This window comes from Triplophysa rosa, linkage group LG20 (genome assembly GCF_024868665.1).
Source record: "Triplophysa rosa linkage group LG20, Trosa_1v2, whole genome shotgun sequence".
Taxonomy (NCBI): domain Eukaryota; kingdom Metazoa; phylum Chordata; class Actinopteri; order Cypriniformes; family Nemacheilidae; genus Triplophysa; species Triplophysa rosa.
Window position 1 is genome coordinate 13,757,939 of NC_079909.1, and position 19,807 is coordinate 13,777,745.

Below are 19,807 nucleotides of genomic sequence, written 5' to 3' on the forward strand. Positions count from 1 at the left end.
GCACTCATCAGTAAACAAGACTGTTTGAAAATTAGTCTTCATGTATGTGTGGGCCCACTGCAACCGTTTCTGCTTGTGAGCATTGGTTAGGGGTGGCCGAATAGTAGGTTTATGCACAACTGCAAGCATCTGGAGGATCCTACACCTTGAGGTTTTCGGGACTCCCGAGGCACCAGCAGCTTCAAATACCTGTTTGCTGCTTTGCAATGGCATTTTTGCAGCTGCTCTCTTAATCCGATGAATTTGTCTGGAAGAAACCTTCCTCATTCTGCCTTTATCTGCACGAACCCTTCTGTGCTCTGAATCAGCCACAAATCTCTTCACAGTACGATGATCTCGCTTAAGTTTTCGTGAAATATCTAATGTTTTCATACCTTGTCCAAGACATTGCACTATTTGACGCTTTTCGGCAGCAGACAGATCCTTTTTCTTTCCCATATTGCTTGAAACCTGTGGCCTGCTTAATAATGTGGAACGTCCTTCTTAAGTAGTTTTCCTTTAATTGGGCTCACCTGGCAAACTACTTATCACAGGTGTCTGAGATTGATTTCAGTGATCCAAAGAGCACTGAGACACAATACCATCCATAAGTTTAATTGAACAATATAAAATTAAATGTTTACGACACTTAAATCCAATTTGCATAATAATTTGGAACGCAGTGTAAATAGCTAATGTGTTTGCGTCCATTTGTGCGCCCATGGGCGTGGTCTGAAAACGAAGTGTGTTAAGGAGCATTGGTGGCACGTTACTATTTTGAGGCAACTGAAATATGCGCTATTGACCAAATGAAACGTGGTATAAAGTAAACGGCGCAATTTTTTTGGTTATTTAAAGAGCGTGTTAGTAAAATGCGCCTATAGGCAGCGCGTGTACACTCTGCTTATAACACAGTGGGACGCGTAGCAGCACTGACCATTTTTCCCATCGTTAAACTAGCAAAAGTGGATTTGGACACGCCCTAAGTACACTTTAGACCATGCGCTAAGATCGTTAAAAAAGGGCCCTAAATGTTAAACAAATGAAACGTTAACAAACATACAAATGTACTGTCTTTCTCTGTTGGAAAACAGAGCAAAATGTTATTGAAACATGTTGCACTGCACAGACTCTCATTCTAACATGAAAACATCCCTTCCCAATACCACCTGCAACAGAGAAAGAAAACGCAAATCATACGTTGCGACTGCTTCGTTTCAATAAATTCACTTTTCAGACTAGGAAGTTTTGAGTTTTGAAAGTTACCGCATGTTTTTCGTAGTACATCAAGCTTTCATCTGCAAAGATCAAGGAACTCTTCATTCCTCATGACATAACCTTTTTAAATATTCTACCTGAACTACCAAGTGTCTGTCCTGATATTAAAAACTGCACTCAGTTGCTACATTTTTAATATGATCAGTTTGATGTACAACGTATAAGACATGTAGAGTGCCACGCCGTGAGCATTCCAATTCCAGTGTCGTCTATGTTATTATGGTCTGTAGATTTACTCATTGTGCCCCAACCGAGATTAAGTCTTCATAATTAATCCATTAAATCCAGTGAGGTACAGCAGAAGGTCTGGTGAGATAACATTGATCATGAGTTTATACTAAGACAGGTATCTTGTTCATGTATGCAATGAATTATTTGCCTGTGTCAGCAGTCGCTGACAGGTGCTACAGTACTGGAGAATGTAACCATACATCATATTTCAAATAAACAAACATAACTCGCTCACGCACAGTTGCCACAGTAAGAATACAAGCATTATTTAGATCAGAAAGCAAAGCAAACGCAGAAACAAAATAATTTTTTTATTAAACAAAGTAGATAACTGCAACAAAATCAGTTGAGCGACTTGATTTCTGTACTAAAAAAGAAAAAAGCACCCTTTTCTTCACACTTTCCATGTGGTTTGTAAGTGAATATTTGTGAAATTTTGTGGAATTGTGAAAAAGTAATCTTTAATCCACAACATAAAGCTCCACTCCCCCTCTAAACAACAACTCTTCTCTTCATGACATAATGCCTGAAAAAGTGGTAGGACTATATTGAGTGTCCATTGGGCACCGGTGATGTATCAAGCCAACTTACAACAATCCAATTAATTAGGGGGGGCAACATAAAGTCCTGCCCTACTTTTTTAAAATTTCAGAAGCCGTTTCACTCGGATGTACGTCACGATAGGGAAAAGAAGACATAAATAAAACCAAGGGTAATAGAACGCACAGTTCCAACTCTAAATTCTAATATTTTTCCACTAATTTGAACATGAGTCATGATCAAACCTGATACAATTACACCTGTGACCACACAACAGTTGAATTCTGTATTAAAGTCCCAGTGAACTTTAAAATTACAATGCCTTTTTTTCACAAAATATTGCAGTGTTTGTTGTAAATACTTTATCAACATGGATCATTCTCTTTTTAAAATCCATGTGCCCTCATTATCTTCAGTTAAAATCTGAAAAAGCACTTCCGTCCTGTAATGACTACCCATCTTAAATTACGTATGTTAGACGGCTTGGGCGGAGCATCCGTTAACTCCTCCCCTTCAACTGTCAGTCTGCTGCCATTTCCATTTCAAAGTGCAACGGCTGTTTTTACACATCCAATCAAATCGCAGAGAAAGACGAAAGTCACGCCCACTACTTGTCTCATTCCAAATTCCATTTCACTCAGAAATGCGTCAAAATACGGAAGTAAAAAAAATCGCAACTCCCAACTTGGTTTTCACCACAGAGGGTCTATAACAAATCACAGAATTACTATATTATTTCCTTTAATATTATTACATAAACATATCCAATTTGAAAGTAATTCCAACACTATCGTCTGGTTAAGAAAAATGAGTCCAATCAAAAACCAACCACGTTTATTCACAAAATCTGGCAGACCTATACTATAGTGATGAATCACACACACAACTGAGTTAGAAGCATAAATCCCATCAGCACACTGAGTGACAGATTAATGCTGTGCCACCAAGCTCAGTCCTGCCCCTCTGACCCCCGAGTTGGAGTCTGGCTCTCGCTCACGGTCTAATGTGAACGCCTCCCTCCAGGAGGACACAACGTCAGCCATTACTGTCACTGTCACTGACACGACCACAACCAAGCTCACTCTAAAAACACATTTAAACCCAAACCACAGGAGAAAAATGGCTGGGATGGTGTTATGTTTGTTTCTACTGCACTTTTCTGGAGAGCACGGTCTGTAATTGTCAGAGAGAACGAAATGAAATCAGCATAAATCAAATCACAAACGGTAGAAATAATGCAGATTTGGACCAGGGGGAATGAAAAGTAAAAACCAAAGCAAATTGGAATTTTATTTGGCCGTAAACAGAACGTATGACCTGGTAGACTGTACAAAGAAGAGATGAATCTAACAAATACAGTTCCAGTGATCACAATCTAGTCAAAGAATAAAGTGGACACAGACAAATGTGGCTTCTAAAGAAAAAAGGAACCTGTGAGTACTGAGACAATGGCTAGGCTGAGGAGACACACTCTTGCTCCCAAATATTTTATAAAAGAGGAATGAAATACTCTTGATTCAGAAGTTTAGAAAAAAATTCAAACTCATTTCACAATGTCGAAAAATGAAAGAGATGAAACGCAGGTGCCACTGGAGTAGGGCACTCATACATCTGTTTGCAAAGCTGCAAAGACTCGAAAACCGACCGTTGCTTTGATTACCATATTCACTGACAGTGCTCTGTGCAAAATTAACACTTGGCAAGCACAAAATGTGCTAAAGATGGGCTTCGAATTGGCTTATTTTGTAAATACGATGTTTTTGTGACAGGTGCATTTGCAAGATCGAGACAAGCTTAGCAATGAAGAAAAGCCAGATAACTAAATAGGTAGGCTATGGACATGTGAAAGCTACTTTACTATTGCTTTTATTTTTGGCATGAATTTTTCATTGTGCGTATTCATGCCAATAATATACTGTATGTTGAATACACTGAACATGAAATAGGACCAGAAAGAGACAAAGAGAGAGATAATGAGCGAGAAAAGGTGTGATTAGTCATGGCTCGCTCTGGAAGTAACGCGTGACCAGGGTGACCTTGAGGGAGTGTCACATGACTTGAAAGGCTGTCCCAATTCCCTTTCCTCCCTCCCCCCGGGATGAGGCTCAGCGGGCAGTAGTGGAAGATGTGCAGGAGGACAGGGCTAAGAGCAGATGGAAACACGGGTCATCGCCTTATGCAACCCCCCAGATGAAAACAAGCAACGGGGACATGGCGTGGACAAGCAACGCCATTTTCAACACTTGATAACCCATTTGGAAAACTATACGATGCACAAAATAGAGGAAAGTGACCTGACATATTGTTGAAATACTGTAAACAGTTTTTATTTGTCTTTTATAATATAGGGTACAACTATTTTTATGAAATGAGGGAAATGGGGTTAGCTGGTACACTATTGAGGCTGGTAAATATTTCTCATTTATTATAATGCTTCTGAATGACGCCTACATTAAATTCCTGACATTTTAACTGCCCAGGAAAATGATACAGTTCAGTAAACAAATATCTACCTTTTATTATGACTCCGATTAAGCTGCTATCTGCAGATAAATAACATATTACAGGCCTTTAAACAAAATGTAAACATAAACAAATGTAAATAATGTTAACATGTATCAAACAGGATGGAAAAAATAAAAGCAAATTTACAAACTTCACACAATTTTTGGGCGAAAATTGTAAATAATTAAATTGACAAAATATTGAACACGTAACAGCCCTAATAAAATATAAAAAAATCCAAACTCAAGAAATATGATACAGTTTAGTAAACAAACATCTGTTAAGTTGCTATCTGTCAATATAATGTAAATCAATAAATAAATGTAGATGAGTCAGTTAAACTTTTCAAATAGTTACTTTCAATATATAGATTATAGAACACGTTGTCCTGAATAAATGCTAGTGTCGATTTATTGCTTTCACTTCTTTTTCTAATACTGTAATTTCATGTGAAGCATACAACTTACAAAAAAGAAGAGATATAGAATTTAGAATTGGCCATTGAAACCAACACACAAAACCACTGCTAGTAAAAACACATGTGTAATTAGACTTCTGTCTCAAAACTTTATAGTTACTGAGATTCACCCCAAATTACCTCCAAGTCCCACAGAAAGACCATAAAATATAAGTGGATGTTAAATTTGGGAGAGGGAACGTTCATTCACTCTGACAAACAGCACTGCTCCCAATCCGGTCTAAAAGTGCTGCCTTATACTGCTTCTAAACATAGTCTTGTGTGACATCATCAGAGCTACGTAAACACTGTCCACTTTGTTTTCAGTCTGCGTGTGCGTGAGATATCTCGCCGCACAGAGCCAACCTGATCCCTGCGCCCTCGGCTTAAAGAGATACAGCCTGCGGCAAACTCGCAGAATGTGCTGAATGCATCTGCTTTCCACAGTCCATCACCGTAAGAATGATAAAATATCTTGCTCCTCATATAAACATCTGCGTTACGATCAAAAGAAATAAATAACGCATCAAGCTACCGTAGCAGAAAGTCTGTCACATATGACAGTCAAATGGGGTCTTATGCCAAAGACATGCATAGAATAACAAGATGTGCACGTCGCCACGCTGTCATAAATGCTCCTGTTCATCATCGCTATAGAATACAATGCCTGAGGTTTAATGCATCTGTTGTTCCTCTCAAAACAACAGCAAAGCTCAATATTCTTATCTCAGATGACTCCAAGCACAACTACACACAGACACACACACAATTCAAATATGTACTCACAAGTGGTACCGATGGTAAGCCATGAAGAAGCTGTGTTATCAATCTCTTGAGCGTGCGAAACGAAGCGTCAGTCTCACACACACACCTCTCTCCTCTCAAACACTCGCAGGCGTGCACGACTCATTCAAGCGTAGCCTCAGCGGGGCGGCACACGGCGCAGAGTGTGTGATGTAATGTGCAAATCTCTCTCTTGCACACAACATATGAGTAGCACCCAAGAGCACTCAGGGTATCCCTTGAGATGAAACATTTGAAAAGAGACAGTGATACTTTGGTTTAAATTGTAGTTTATTTTGATCCTTTTTGAATCATGCTTTAGGCAGCAAGTCACTTCTATACCCATCCCGGCCTTGGTTTGTTTTTGTTTACGTGCCTGATCACTCCAAACCTCAACTGTAGTATCATCCAGGGAGCCAGAGACTCAGTAGGCATGGTGGTTGCTATGGCAACAGATTCTGTTTGCGAAGCCACACCAATCGGCACGGGCGCGGAGCATCCCTCACGATACACATGGATCCATTAAGAAACAACAAATGATTCAGGCAAATGGAAGACTTAATTAAGGCTGGAGGCAAGGCAGATGCTTTTTGATTCAGAAGAAAGGTTTCATTAAATGCACCTAAGGTATTACGATGACGCCTGCGAAATTTGTTAACAAATAATGCAATAACGGAGTTATTGAAATAGAAAAAAAGTTATGCCAATTCATAATAGAGCTCCATGTAGCATAAATAAGTAGCAGTTTAAAGGTCCAGTGTGTCGTTTTTTGGAGGATCTATTGACAGAAATGCAATATAAAATACATAACTATGTCTTCAGAGGTGTATAAAGAGCTAACACAATGAAGCGTTATGTTTTTATTACCTAAGAATGAGTTATTTCTATCTACATACTCCGCTTCAAAAGGGAGGGGTGGAGTGAGCGGTTGGTTGCAATTCGCAACCTCACCAGATTAGATTTAGATGCCGCTAAATTCTTAAAATTGCTCCTTTAAAAGCAACATTTTTTCCACAGTATAAATTAAAGTGAATTAACACAACATTGTCTGATGGGAATTCGCAAGTATTTTACGAGGTGGCCAATTTGTATAAATTCGTATGATGTGAATCACACAAAAACGTTCAGTTATTAGAAAAAGCAATACTGAAGGCCCTCCCCTAACCAAAACGTACAAATAAGATCGTACAAATTCATACGAATTAGCCACCTTGTAAAATACTTCAGAATTCCTGTGAGAATGTTTTGGTTCTTGAGACATATATCTACTGTAAAAGCTGAACCATTTTTTCATTCGGCACGCTGTAACATGCATGCTGTGAGATGCTAAAAAAAACACAACAACAAAAGACATCAGCCTGACGCAAATCGACCAAAAAGTTTAAAATTGAACACCAATGCAACTAAATTTCTCAAACAGTTCAAATGAACAAACTCCCTAGTCTCAAACATAAAATCACCAGCCATGTGCACATCAAGATCAACAACCGTCAATAGTTTTACATGTTCTGTGTGGACATCTTAGTCAGGCTGTCCCACCGGAACCCTCCAGCATGTACTGTACCTGTCACCTGCTAACAACAAAGCTGTTGAACATGCACATATCTGCTTACCATAACAATACCTGTCAGACAGAAAACGTCTCATACATGCGCCTCATTCATTAGACTTAACCTGCTCCTACGCTCCCTAATACCTTTACAAGCTGACATAGCACTGAACACGATGAGGAGCTTTGGAAACATCTCCACCCCTGATAACAAGGTCGGGGCCTTTGTTATGCTGATTTAAGCTCCCGCAGGAGCATTGCATTGTGGGATCAGATCTTTTTCAGTGCAAGGGAAAAGCACAGTAATGAGATCGTGCATCCCACCGCAAACATCCTCATTACCGAGCCTGGGTGACGGGCATTAATGCAGAGCCTCAGGGAATGGTACTGTACTATATGGATACATGCATGGAGATGGAGGGCAGGGGCGGAGTCGAAATCCATTCATCAGGACACCATCTTGGATGTAGCTTTCAGAGAGATGTTGACATTTTGATGCATCAAAAGGATGCATGCGAATGCAGCATGAAAGCACACTACAACTAAAAACTTTTTATCATAGAGGGAATTGTATATTGATTTCTTTGTTTGCATACTGAGTTACTGATATTGATCTTCTAACCCTGCCCTCAACCCAAACCCTTCTACACCTTTTGATTTTCATTAACACAATAACTGATTCTCACAATGTACAGTATGTGAATTCATGAATTCTACTATTGATGTAGGCAACGCCACACACATCCTGAGGTGAAGTAAAGAGGTAGAAAAACATCACACAAGAGCTCCGTTTCTGATCCCACTTCGATCCTGGTAATAGCACTCATGCACTGCCCTAGAGAATATGTCTGGAAATCCTGTGTGTGCGCAGAAACATGCCGCTTTTAAAGTGGACTGCCCCCAGTCTACTCGCTCGACTACTTGTGATCAGAAATTAGCTTTGGCTGAGAGGGTCGTGCTGACATTCTCTTTATGCGGTGTGCAGCCTCAAGTTCTGCTTCTGCTCTCTGATTCAGACTATGAGGCTCTTGCCTTGAGGAGCTGAGGCAGATAATCTCTGCTAGCCCTCAGCTGCTCACTAACAATACGGCACTAAGGGAGAAAAGATTACTTGCAAGTGAACATCTATTAGGGAAAAATGTTTTATTGATTTGCTTAGGGGGAAATGCCATGAGGAGGAAAAACTTGCATCTGAGAGATTTACAGAGGTGCCTGTGTGGCGGACTTGAATCAGAAGTGTTCAGAAGGCAGAAATGAGGAAGTGTTCATGAGGCGAAATTCAACTAACATACGAATGTATGATTATTTACATTACATTATTTTGGCAAATTTGATATGTACTGTATGTATGCAATATAGACTGAGCTACAGCCGCACTATTAAAACAAGCTTATAAAAAGCCTTGCAGTTTAAAGGCTATGGATATGACAACCATAAGCATAACAAAAAGATAACGTTTTAATTTAAGGAAATGTTGAAAACAAAACTATAGACGGTTTTATTGGAAGCACACGCCTGGCCCAAAGTTAACTTCTGGTTAATATAACTTCGGTTACAATAAGAATTTATTTTATATTTTATTTATAATAATATAAATTCATATTTTATTGTATATGAATTGTAATAAATTCAATTAAAACTACCCAACAGTTATTGAATCTTTGAGGAGGTCTAATGGAAGTTAGGTTTGGACCGCATAACGTTGGTTTATGTGGCCGCTGAAACTTTCGATAATAGTATCAATATTATCCATTTTTCCAGCTAATAAATGATAAAATATTGAGGTCTTGCACATTTAAAATGTGAAATTGCAAAAAACAAGCTTGGAATAAACAATGTTATCGTCCATTGGTGTCAACACTGATTCAGTTATGGTTATCTTTATTGTTATTGCTATTGGTGTGAATGGGCCTTAAAGGGACAGTTCACCCAAAAATAAAACTTCTGTCATCATTCACACTCATAGCATTCAAAACCTGTATATGACTCGTATACTGTGAGAGATTTTGATTCTCAGTGGTTTTATGTCCATACAGTGAAAGTCAATGGGGTCCAATGTTGTTTGGTTACCATCTTTCTTCAAAATATCTTTTGTGTTGTGCAAAACCAAAGAAAATCATACAAGTTTGGAATTACACGAGGGTGAGTAAATAAAGAAAGCATATTCATTTTTTTGAATGGTGAACTAACCCTTTAAATTAGCTAATGATGGTTTATTACGGTTAATACACACATCATAAGGGAGACTATATATGTGAACACATTGATGTGTAAACACAGACATCCATGAGTGTTGTCTCCTTCAAAGAGAACAAGACACTTGACATAAAGAAAAGGTGAGAGAGGAAACAGTGCAACATATGGGAGCTCTATTTGCATGCCTCACATCGCCCTGACTTACTTAAGAGTCACGCTCAGTCTTCAGCTCTGCTCTCCGCTCAGAGGATCAGTCAGACTATGTGTATGAATAATGGACACACATTAAATCCCAGATGTGCCGAACGAGAGAAAGAGAGGAAGATAAAGAGAGCAAAAGAGAACTGAGGGCCCTGCAGGGGACAGACAATCGAGACAGAAATGAAATGTAACTTGCATGATCCGGGGCTCATTTTAGAAGCACGAAGGCTGAGGTTCAGGTGCAGTCGACCCTTGCCGCCCATGTCACATATCTGTTTCTTGGATCAGCTTGCTAATGAATAATAATAACAACGTGTCTGTGTGTTTGAATTCACTGTCTGGGCTGCTCGCTTCTTTCAATACACTGTCTCCCTCCTCTGGAAGCAAGCCATGCATGCTCACTTTACTGTCCAAACAAGCTACAACACAGCAGAGTTAGGATTCTTATTAAAATTGAAATATATCGCCCACTACGACATACATAATACAATGCCACTGTCAAATTATATACAACTGGTTGTAACAACATTGATACTACATACTGATAAAACACTTTGCTCATGTTGTCCTTACAAGTAGAACATTATAAAGGTTAAAATAGTGTACAAGCATGTGACTGGTTTGTTTTTATGTCAATTTGATATTCTGCCAGATCATAAATATGCTGAACGAATGTGTATCTAGCTAAAAAGAAAAAAGAATAGTGTAAAAATAATATGATCAACAAGTCACGGCAGCATATGTTTATTGTTTTAATCTATCAAAATAATTATTAAGTAATAATAATGTCTTGTACAGAAGACAGCAACAATTTTGTACAAATGTACTGTATGTTAGTTAAATACGTCAGGGTTTGTTCAAAACCATAACCCATAATACAAATAGAGAGTTTGTTTTAGCAAGCACGGCTAATTAGTTATACAATAACAATTTGTACATTTGTGCTGATAATCTACATAAATCCTCAACTAATTAATTTTTAGTCTAACCAGTGTACTGTGACCAGTAGGTGGCAGTATTTTCACACATCCGTCACACGGCATGCTCCTCTGAATATAGATTTCTGAGAATTGATGAGCCAACCATAAATATGCTCAGATCATCAGTTCAGACAACGCTTCGCTGGAAATTATGACACCAGAAAAAAACACCGGTTCGTGTCTGCACCCGACCCGAAGTGCCCAGAAACGGAGTGCAGCTGGGGTGACAGGCATGAAATGAGTAGGCAACAAAAACAGCTTTTTCCCCCATAAATTTCATTTGCTCTCGGTGTAGTCCGGAACTGACAACGCGCTCTCCGAGGACATCTCCAGACGTTGTCTACAAAAGGCGCACAAGTTGGAGCCAATTCTGCTCGCGAAAAGAAAGCCTGTCGGGGCGTTGCACATCTCTTGGTGTTTCAATCACAGCTAGACAACGACGCAATTATTATGACAATAACGCTACTCTGAGGGCACGATAGCTTCCATTATCTTTACAGTTCATCATGTGATTTGGAGGCAGGCTGACAAATGCAGACAAACGAAATCTGGGCATCGTATTGTACAAGTCACTACAACTACGACCTTGAGCAGAACACAAACGTCTGCCTCTGACAGCAGTAACATGAGCACCAACAGAGAGCTTCGATCAGGAAGGTCAGCGCTATCCTCGTGTACAGAAGGGGAGGTGTATGACAAGACTAAATTCTATCTTTGAAGATGATCCTGATCTACATTACGCCTCACGTGTGCTGAGCTAAAGCTCCTGACCTGCATGACACTTTGATATGAAAATGACTCTCTTCTTAAAGAATTCAATCTTATAATTTAATAGGTGAAACAAGCAAAATCAAATTCTTTTAATAGTAATTATGCCTCACCTTGATATACATCAACGCTTGAGAACACTGATTGTTATAAGTGACTGCAAGGCTTTTAGCATTAAATAACAATTGATCAGTTCGAAAGGTCACCAGAAAGATCGACAGGAGTAAATGAGTCATTATTTTAATTTGCTCTGTGCCTTTGCACATGCGTGTTTAAAGACCTCCACACAAACGCAGAGGTGATTTGTGTGAATCGTGTATGTGGCAGGATTGCTTTACTGTATATCGCTCTCTTCCCGTCTCTTTCTCTCTCTGGGAGTGTTATGATTCTCTGTGATGGCCGCAATCTCTCAAATCAAACCCCCAGGCTCAGGCAATAATTTCAGATAGCAGAATCTGCTGAAAATAACCTCGATAAGAGTGTCCTTGCACCAGCGGGCTATTACAGACTTGACAGTAGCTATTAGGCATATGTAAAACTTTACGTGTAGAATTGACTACACTCAAAAAACACATTACACAACGGATATAAACATCACTATGAATTTGATTGCCTGGAGCATCAATGCTGTAAAGAGGACAAAGGTGCATTTACCGTGAAAACTGTACCTACTGACGCACCCACTAATGCATGCACACACAAACAAAACAATACATGAAGCACACATTTACACACACACGCACGCACACACACACACACACACTCACACACTGAATATTGGTTATAATTGCAATTTTTTTGGTTTTATTGAAAACCGTATGTATGTGATGGATTCTATTGGTGGAGTGGTATCTGGCAGACAAATCCTATTGGAAAAATGCTCAAAACACACAACAAAAAGGAATGTAATGGTTTTAATGATAAAAGCTATTTTTCCAGAATTTCTGTGATGCTTTCTATTGGGTTTCTATTGTTTTTTAGCAGGGACATCAAAGTAATTTCAGCAAAGAGAAAACAATAGAGTACCTCAGAGATGATGTATTTTTGTAGGCCAACTCGGAAGTCAGCGCCACACTGGTTCCCTCGACCGAAAGCCTATGCATTTTTCCCATAGACTTTTGGAAGATCGCATAAAATAAGATCTGTGATTAACAAAGGTTTATGATGTTGACACGTTTTGTCTATTAAGTATTGTCTATACTCTTTACAAATTAACCCTCCCGATATCAACATCACCACCACCAAGCCTGTGACAACTTTTTCAAACTTTATTAAAAACGTGTTCGGTGGTAATTACTCTGTGAATGAATCCCCATCCACGTTTTTAGATATTTGTGCCCATGTTGCATTGTGTGTGAGATTCATATGTGCGATGACGTCTAACGTCCCTACCAAAGGATGCAATCGCTTTTACCAACTTGTTAGCAACCGCTGTTTTAAAGACACAATAAAAGTAAAAAGTATTTCAGATTACCAAAGTACTTGGAATTTTAATGTTATTTATTTCATTTACATGAATATAAACTGTAACAGGTAATTCATGTAAACAGCAATCGGTGATTCTCTGACTCTAACAATCTGCGAAAGCATCCCAAACTACAGTTATGCCCATAAGTTTCATACTCCTTGCCGACTATGCAAAATTAGAACAATTTTAACAAAATAAGAGGGATCTGGTTTCATAGAAATTGCATGGTAATTTTATTTAGTACTGTCCTGAACAAATTATTTCACATAATATAAGTTTGCATATACTCCACAAGACAAACTGACTTAATTTATACAAATTACCACAGTAAAAAATGTACATACCCTTGAATCTTTATTGTCTGTTACTGAATAATCAACGACTGTTTTTATGTTTTATAATAGTTGTTTGTGAGTCTCTTAATTTTTTAGGTAATAGCCACGTTCTGTCTCACAGTTTTGACTTTTTCCTCACAATTGTGAGTTTATAACTCACAATTCTGACTTCTTTTCTTAGAATTGTGAGACATACATTTACAATTGTGGACTATAATGTCCAATGAGGGAATACTGCAAAACTGGTGTTATTTAAAATAATATGCAGAGAAAAGCCAAGTCTTCTGTTTGGTGATCCCTTTGTTTTATGTACCTTATTAGTATTCCAAAGCATTCTAAAGTATTTAGATTAAGTTACAAAACTTGTGTAATCTAATGAAATACGTTACAGATTACTTTTTAAAGCATGTTTTTGTAATCTGTAGTGAAATACATTTTAAAAGTAACCTTCGCAGCCCTGCAGATAATTGAGTCATTGGCGTTCCAGTGTTTAGCGGATCCAGGCCTTGCTAGTGCCCAAATTGGCGTTCATATCAGGATATGCTGATTCACACCATAGGGAAACTAAGGCATGGAATAACACCCAGCTCACGCTGCCTGGAAAACACATTAACTTCAAAAAGTCCCAGATGTCAGAGCAAGCCACCACGACGTAATTGGACACTGACAAATTCAAACACATACTGCCACAACAACAATAAAACATTATGAAGGGAGGATGGGCAAATGCTGCGAACTCGGATTCTAATTCGTGTCAAATTCTCGCGCCACAGCTCTGTTAGCGTGCGGCTCCGGCCCAATAAGGCATTTTAAAACCAAGACAGAAAGTTTAAGAGCTTTAAAACGCTCTCCATTTCCCCTCGTCCCCACGGAAGGAGGTGCCTTGTTATTATGCCATCCATCGTCTGCTCGATTCGAGCTAGGACAATTAAAATGAAACTGAACTCTGTTTAGCTGTACACCTGACGCTCTCATTTAATAGGAGGCAGACAGAGGCTGAGTCTCCGGCTCCATGCAGGTCTCTGACGCTTTCGTAGCACTTCACCCCTATAAGACTGTGTCTCCGCTATTTACTACAGCATCTCGCCTCCTGGCAAGACCCGTGTCTCCTTGGAAACAGAGATTTGACGATTTGTGTATGTGTGTGCGTGTTGTTTGATATAGTCGGATGCAGCGTGTCCCTTCAGCTCTGGCTGGTGAGAGTAGTCAAGCAGCTGTAGCGTGTCCACAGGAGCTGACAGAACACATATGCCAGAGTCTCGTGTTGTACATAAAAGAAGCTGCATCCTCACATACTGTATGAACGTGCACACACACACACACACACACACACACACACACACACACACACACACGCACACGCGCATGCGCACGCACGCACGCACACACACACACACGCACGCACGCACGCACTCGCACGCACGCACACACACACACACACACACACACACACACACACACACACACACACGCACACACACACACTTGACTTCCCCTCACACATGCACTTTCCTCTTTACTGGCAGGGAGAAGGAAGTTAATAAGGAGGCTGTTGAAAACAGGGTTTGTAGCTATAGCGTTTATAAGACCAATATTTTAATAGGTAAGAGAAGTACCAGTGAGGTTATGACGCCTAAACTCAATTTAGAACACAGAAATGTGCAATGCCAACTAATACTGTGATGTACAGCCGTGGACAAAATTAAAAGACCACTCCAGTTTTGCCTTTACAATGGCATTACTGCACATATTGTGGCAATTCCAGTTAAGTGTGTGTCAGGATTGACATAAAGTCATCCAACAGCAATGTGAAAGACAGCATGACAAGACACACAAAACTGTGATAAAAGGTTATCACATACAAATAATTGTTTTACTTTTCCTAATACAAATATTATTGTTATGTTCCTTAGAAGTGAATATGAGCTTGTTTTCTGTTTGCCGTATTTGAGGTCTGAAAAAATAGAGAGCTTCTGTTATTTTGACCTGTTTCTCCAGTTTTCATTTTCTGCAAATAAATGCAATTTGGGAGAAATATTGTTCACAGAATGAAACGAAAACGATCATCGTACCTAAACCTATACATAGGAAATTGAGAAAAAATGAAAACAATTTTCAAATGCCCTCGTATTCTTTTCCGCGGCTGTAAATAAATTAAATTTTCCCAAGAATTAAAAAAAAATCAACAATAAGTAGCGATGAAATGATCAAAGCCGTGAGTGATTTTCCCTTTTTCTTTGCTGTTTAATTAATATTAAGGACATTATAAGTCTAATAGGCTGAATTCACACTGCAATGCCTAAGGAACAAATCCAATATTTTGACACAAACCCAATTCTTTTCCCAAGACCACCTGCAAACACCCAGTTAAGACAAACGGACTGTTTTTACATTATTACCTCGCAAAAGATGTAGATTTTGAATCAAAAGCACCCATCGATATTCTCAAGCACACCCATGACAGCAGCTCCCTGTCAGTCAGACAACAACTGTTATTAGTAATGTATTGACTTGACTTTGAAAAAAAAATCTGCGATTTGATGTCTAATGTACTATTCATCTGACATCGCAAGTTGTCAGCAGTTTGTGGGGGAACTTCTAACCAGTTCGGGCCTCTCGAGCTCTCTGACTTTCTCTGACAGACTGGTTATGATGTTAATGCCACTTCTCCTCTACCTCTCTCACTTTCATCCCCATCTCTCCTGTCATCTACGGTCCACTGAATGCCATGCCCTGCACTTCCACAGGCCTGTCAGGAGATCTTTAAACAACTTGCACTTTGCTTCTCAGCCTGATGGAAGGAAAGGTCGGTCCGAGCCGTAGTATTTTATCCTCCACTCACAATTCACGGCCTCCTGCCCAATTTCAGCACTGACCTTTTGGGGGCAACGCAAAGTAATGAGGTAAACGTTTTGGAAAAACTCATATTTCTTTCCCTTTCAGCCCAAAAGGCACGGCTTCGTTTGACGTGCACTAATGACACTGCGCTTTTACCTCATTGTTCATTCTCGTTTCGTTCTTTTATACTTCATTATGTGCCTTCTAATTCATTCCTTCCTGGAAAACACTCTTCAATTCTGCTTTCTTAATTATTAGAGACTACAGAATGACATAGACATTTTAATATTTCAACAAATATAATGTGAGAGAATGAAGAGTTCTTGGAGGGGGGAGAGAGAAAGACAGAAGGAGAGAGAGGTTGAGAGGCTACAATGAATGTCAGTGCAGGCGGTGCGGGCTGTACGTGTTCAGACTTATGATAAGAGCAGAAGAAGACTGACAGCAGAATTGAAAAGATTATTAAGAGAAAGTCTTAGTGGTCTTAAAGAGATTGGTCACAATCACAAATTATAACTGCAGCCTCCCATTCACGAAACAAAGTAAACCCCCAAATCTAAGTGCAGGATGAGTCATCAATGTGTTGTTCTTTTCGTGAATCTGTTTGAACCAGCAAAACTTCTACAGCAAAGCAGTTTTGCCCTAAAGAGTAAGCTGGAGGATCCCCTTTTCCAACTTTTGCTTTCATTAGTTGTCTAAATTTCTTCTGAAGAGTTTCAAAATATAGATTCTCACCCGTCACCTTTAACCCACAAAGAGAAAACAGGATTTCTTATCCAAGCAGTCAATAAGCCTGAGAAGAGCCTACTGTACCTGCAAACTCCTGAAGTGATAAAGCCAATCTAAGTCACAGAGATTGAATCTTAAGTAGTTTTCAAGCACAAGAAAAAGAAATGCTTATTAATTACTGGCCAAGACTCTGAGAATGACAGTGACCCGCTATACCTTATCGGAACTGTGCACCATCTGAATGTGTTTTCCAGCAATAAGAAAAGCCAGAGCTCTGAAAAGGCGACCCTCACACAATACTGGAATTGTGCAAACTGGCTGACTAAATTTAGCAGTGCGTGAAGCTGGAGCCATTATCATAAAGCTTTATATTACTTATTTAATTTCACTCCCCTACTGCTTTTGTAAAATTTCGATCAGTTTCGTTTGGCCTTACTGCTTACTGAATACAGTTTTACAGCACAACCACGGACACACGTGAAAAAAGTAGGAAGAGGAAGGTATTGTTCAGGAAGGACATTTATCTCACTCTGAAAGAAATTCAAGAACCTTTCCACTTCTCTTTGTGATAAAAGTGGGCAAATAAAACTTTTAAAAAGTTCAGCTAGATTTATGGTGGTAAATTCCAAGGATAAACAGGAAGCGATTTAACACGATTTAAAAAAAGCTTGTTGTCGTGAATGATCTTACCTGTTGCGACAAAAACAAGAACTGTTGTGAGGAATCTAGGCATGTTACGTTCACTTTTAAATGTGTATCTGATAGTTTTGCGAAACAATTGCAACCCCAACGAACTGCTGACTGAAAATGTATTCATTAACAAAAAGAAAAAAACAATAAAGTAATACATTTACAAAAGAAGAAAAGAAAAGTAACAATCGTTCATTAAAGGCGGGGTAACCGATTTCCGAATTACGCTTTAGACAACACAGTGGGTGCACAGTGCACAGGACGGACATTAGCCGAGCCGAGCGCTGACGGAAGCGAAAGATGGGGGTAGGGGTGAGTTTGTTTTGGTGATTTGAACATCAACAACGGCTAAGAGAAATCGGACATCCCACCTTTAAGAAATGAAATGTAATGTAAATGTGAGTGTTTTTTGCCCCCACTCTCAGTTTGTTTGTGAATAGCGAAGCTACAATCTGAAGCTAGAAACATTTGGTCGACTTTTTTACATCTGTTACATACTGACAAAACACTTTTCTATTCAAAAAGCTGACACAGATGAGAACAGTGCAATGTGGTTTCTACAAACTGTCCATTAAAGCCAAATCTTTCATTACAATTACCTAAACTCCCCCCCAAATTTTTAAAGACAACTTGAGTGGTGCTTCCTGATTATCGCTAAGGTATCGGGATGATTTTACACTTAAATCTTTCATTCATGCGCAAATGTTTTAGGACAAGTCATGAGTCAATGTTTCCCTAACCAAGCAAAACGTTGCTGTGCTGTCCTTCAAAAACCTTGTATCTCCATTTTTCATGATTTGAATTTTTTCCCATACGTCACTGGGTTTTGCAAATATCGAACCAATGAAAAGCATTAAAAAGTGCTCGTCAATGTTGACAACACAGTATTTAATCATTAAAAAGTAAAGTGTTTATTCCGTTTCCAGAAAAAACAGAATTTGGACATCTGAGGTTTCAGAAGAACTGCGTTGAATAGTAAGTTAGGCATGTTTTACCAAGCACAATTACTTCACGTGCAAATTACGACAAACTCCCAACTGCTGTTTATGAGTGACAAGATAAACGCTATTGATTTATCAGTGTTTGTTTTGCACAAAGTCTCAAAGCTATCAGCACAGATGTGCATGATTGTGTTGAGAAGAAGGGCGGAGGATGGAAACGTCGCAATCAACACCTGAAAGCAGCGAGGGGGTCCACGTGCGTGCTCTGAGGAGGCGGCATGGCTATACAACAGAAGAAACATCAATCTGTCATTACATCCACTCACATGCCCCGCATCTCTCACATGGCAGCAGAACACACACTGATAGCGATTAACACTCCTGCTGAGTTAACAAGCATCCAACGTGGGCGGAGCAAATTGCAAACTGTTTCAAAAACTACAGCCGTTTAACCAAGACAGTCAGGTAGACAGTACAGCATAAAGTACAATTACATGCTTCACAGCTACCTTTGTGTTCACATTCAATTCAGAGTCTACTGAAAAACTCATTGAGGGGAAGTTTCTTCAAACCGAATCTGTCCATTTCCATTCAGTAATCAGTAATTACTGTATAATCTCATTTGCTACGCCCAGAACAACAAACTATAGTTGAGCACAGTTACAAAAAAGCCACAGACTGGGGGCGCTGTGCTACAAGTGCTGCCCTAAAGAGAGTCTGACAGAATGGCTTGTAAAACCTCTCCACAGCGGGTACCGTTCGACTCGCCGTGTAGAGTACCAGCTTGCTGCCCCGGGTCACGTATGGAGGCTTACGCGACTGTACGTGCCCAGCGTGGTGACGGGAAGCGTAAAGCTGTACTGTTTTACATCCGCTGTCTGATCCGTCGCTCTGCCGAGATCACATCTGTCAGAGAAACGGCGTACCACGCAACAAACCCGTGAACTCTGTGCTGCCCTGTCTTTACAAGCCGCATATCACAATGAATCTCTCCAAGAGCGAGCCAGAGGCACATTGTGACAGGCGTGGACAGGCAGAGAGAAAGAGATGGAGCGAGACACGGAGGAAAAAAGAACAGAGCAGTAAAAGAGGGGCTTGGCCCGTTATATAAGGCGGCCACTTTTGCGCAACGTGATAGTAAATCCGAGCACGCGGTAAAAGGATAGATTTTAATGAGGTAACAGTGACTAGGGTTCCTCTGGCACGAAAATTAATTCTTCTGCAGGTTCGCAAGGGTCAGCTGGCGAACAGGAGCATCGCAAAGGTACGAAACACAATTACTGCTAAAGCTGCAGCTGCCAAATATGCTGTCTTTATACACGACGCGATGGGAACTGAC

General features: G+C 39.7%; 1 protein-coding gene across 4 annotated transcripts in view; it reads right to left on the minus strand.

Annotated features, from left to right (window-relative positions):
* The window catches only part of iqsec1b (IQ motif and Sec7 domain ArfGEF 1b), a 148,944-nt gene that overhangs the window by 69,623 nt on the left and 59,514 nt on the right, over positions 1 to 19,807 (minus strand). The window contains exon 1 of one of the 4 annotated variants that reach the window (XM_057361604.1): positions 5,777 to 5,899. The exons of the other annotated variants lie outside the window; for them this stretch is intronic. Within the exon in view, the coding sequence (XP_057217587.1) occupies positions 5,777 to 5,799 (23 nt within the window). The 5' untranslated portion in view covers positions 5,800 to 5,899. Of the gene's footprint in view, positions 1 to 5,776; positions 5,900 to 19,807 lie in introns of those variants that run through there. 4 annotated transcript variants of the gene reach the window in all.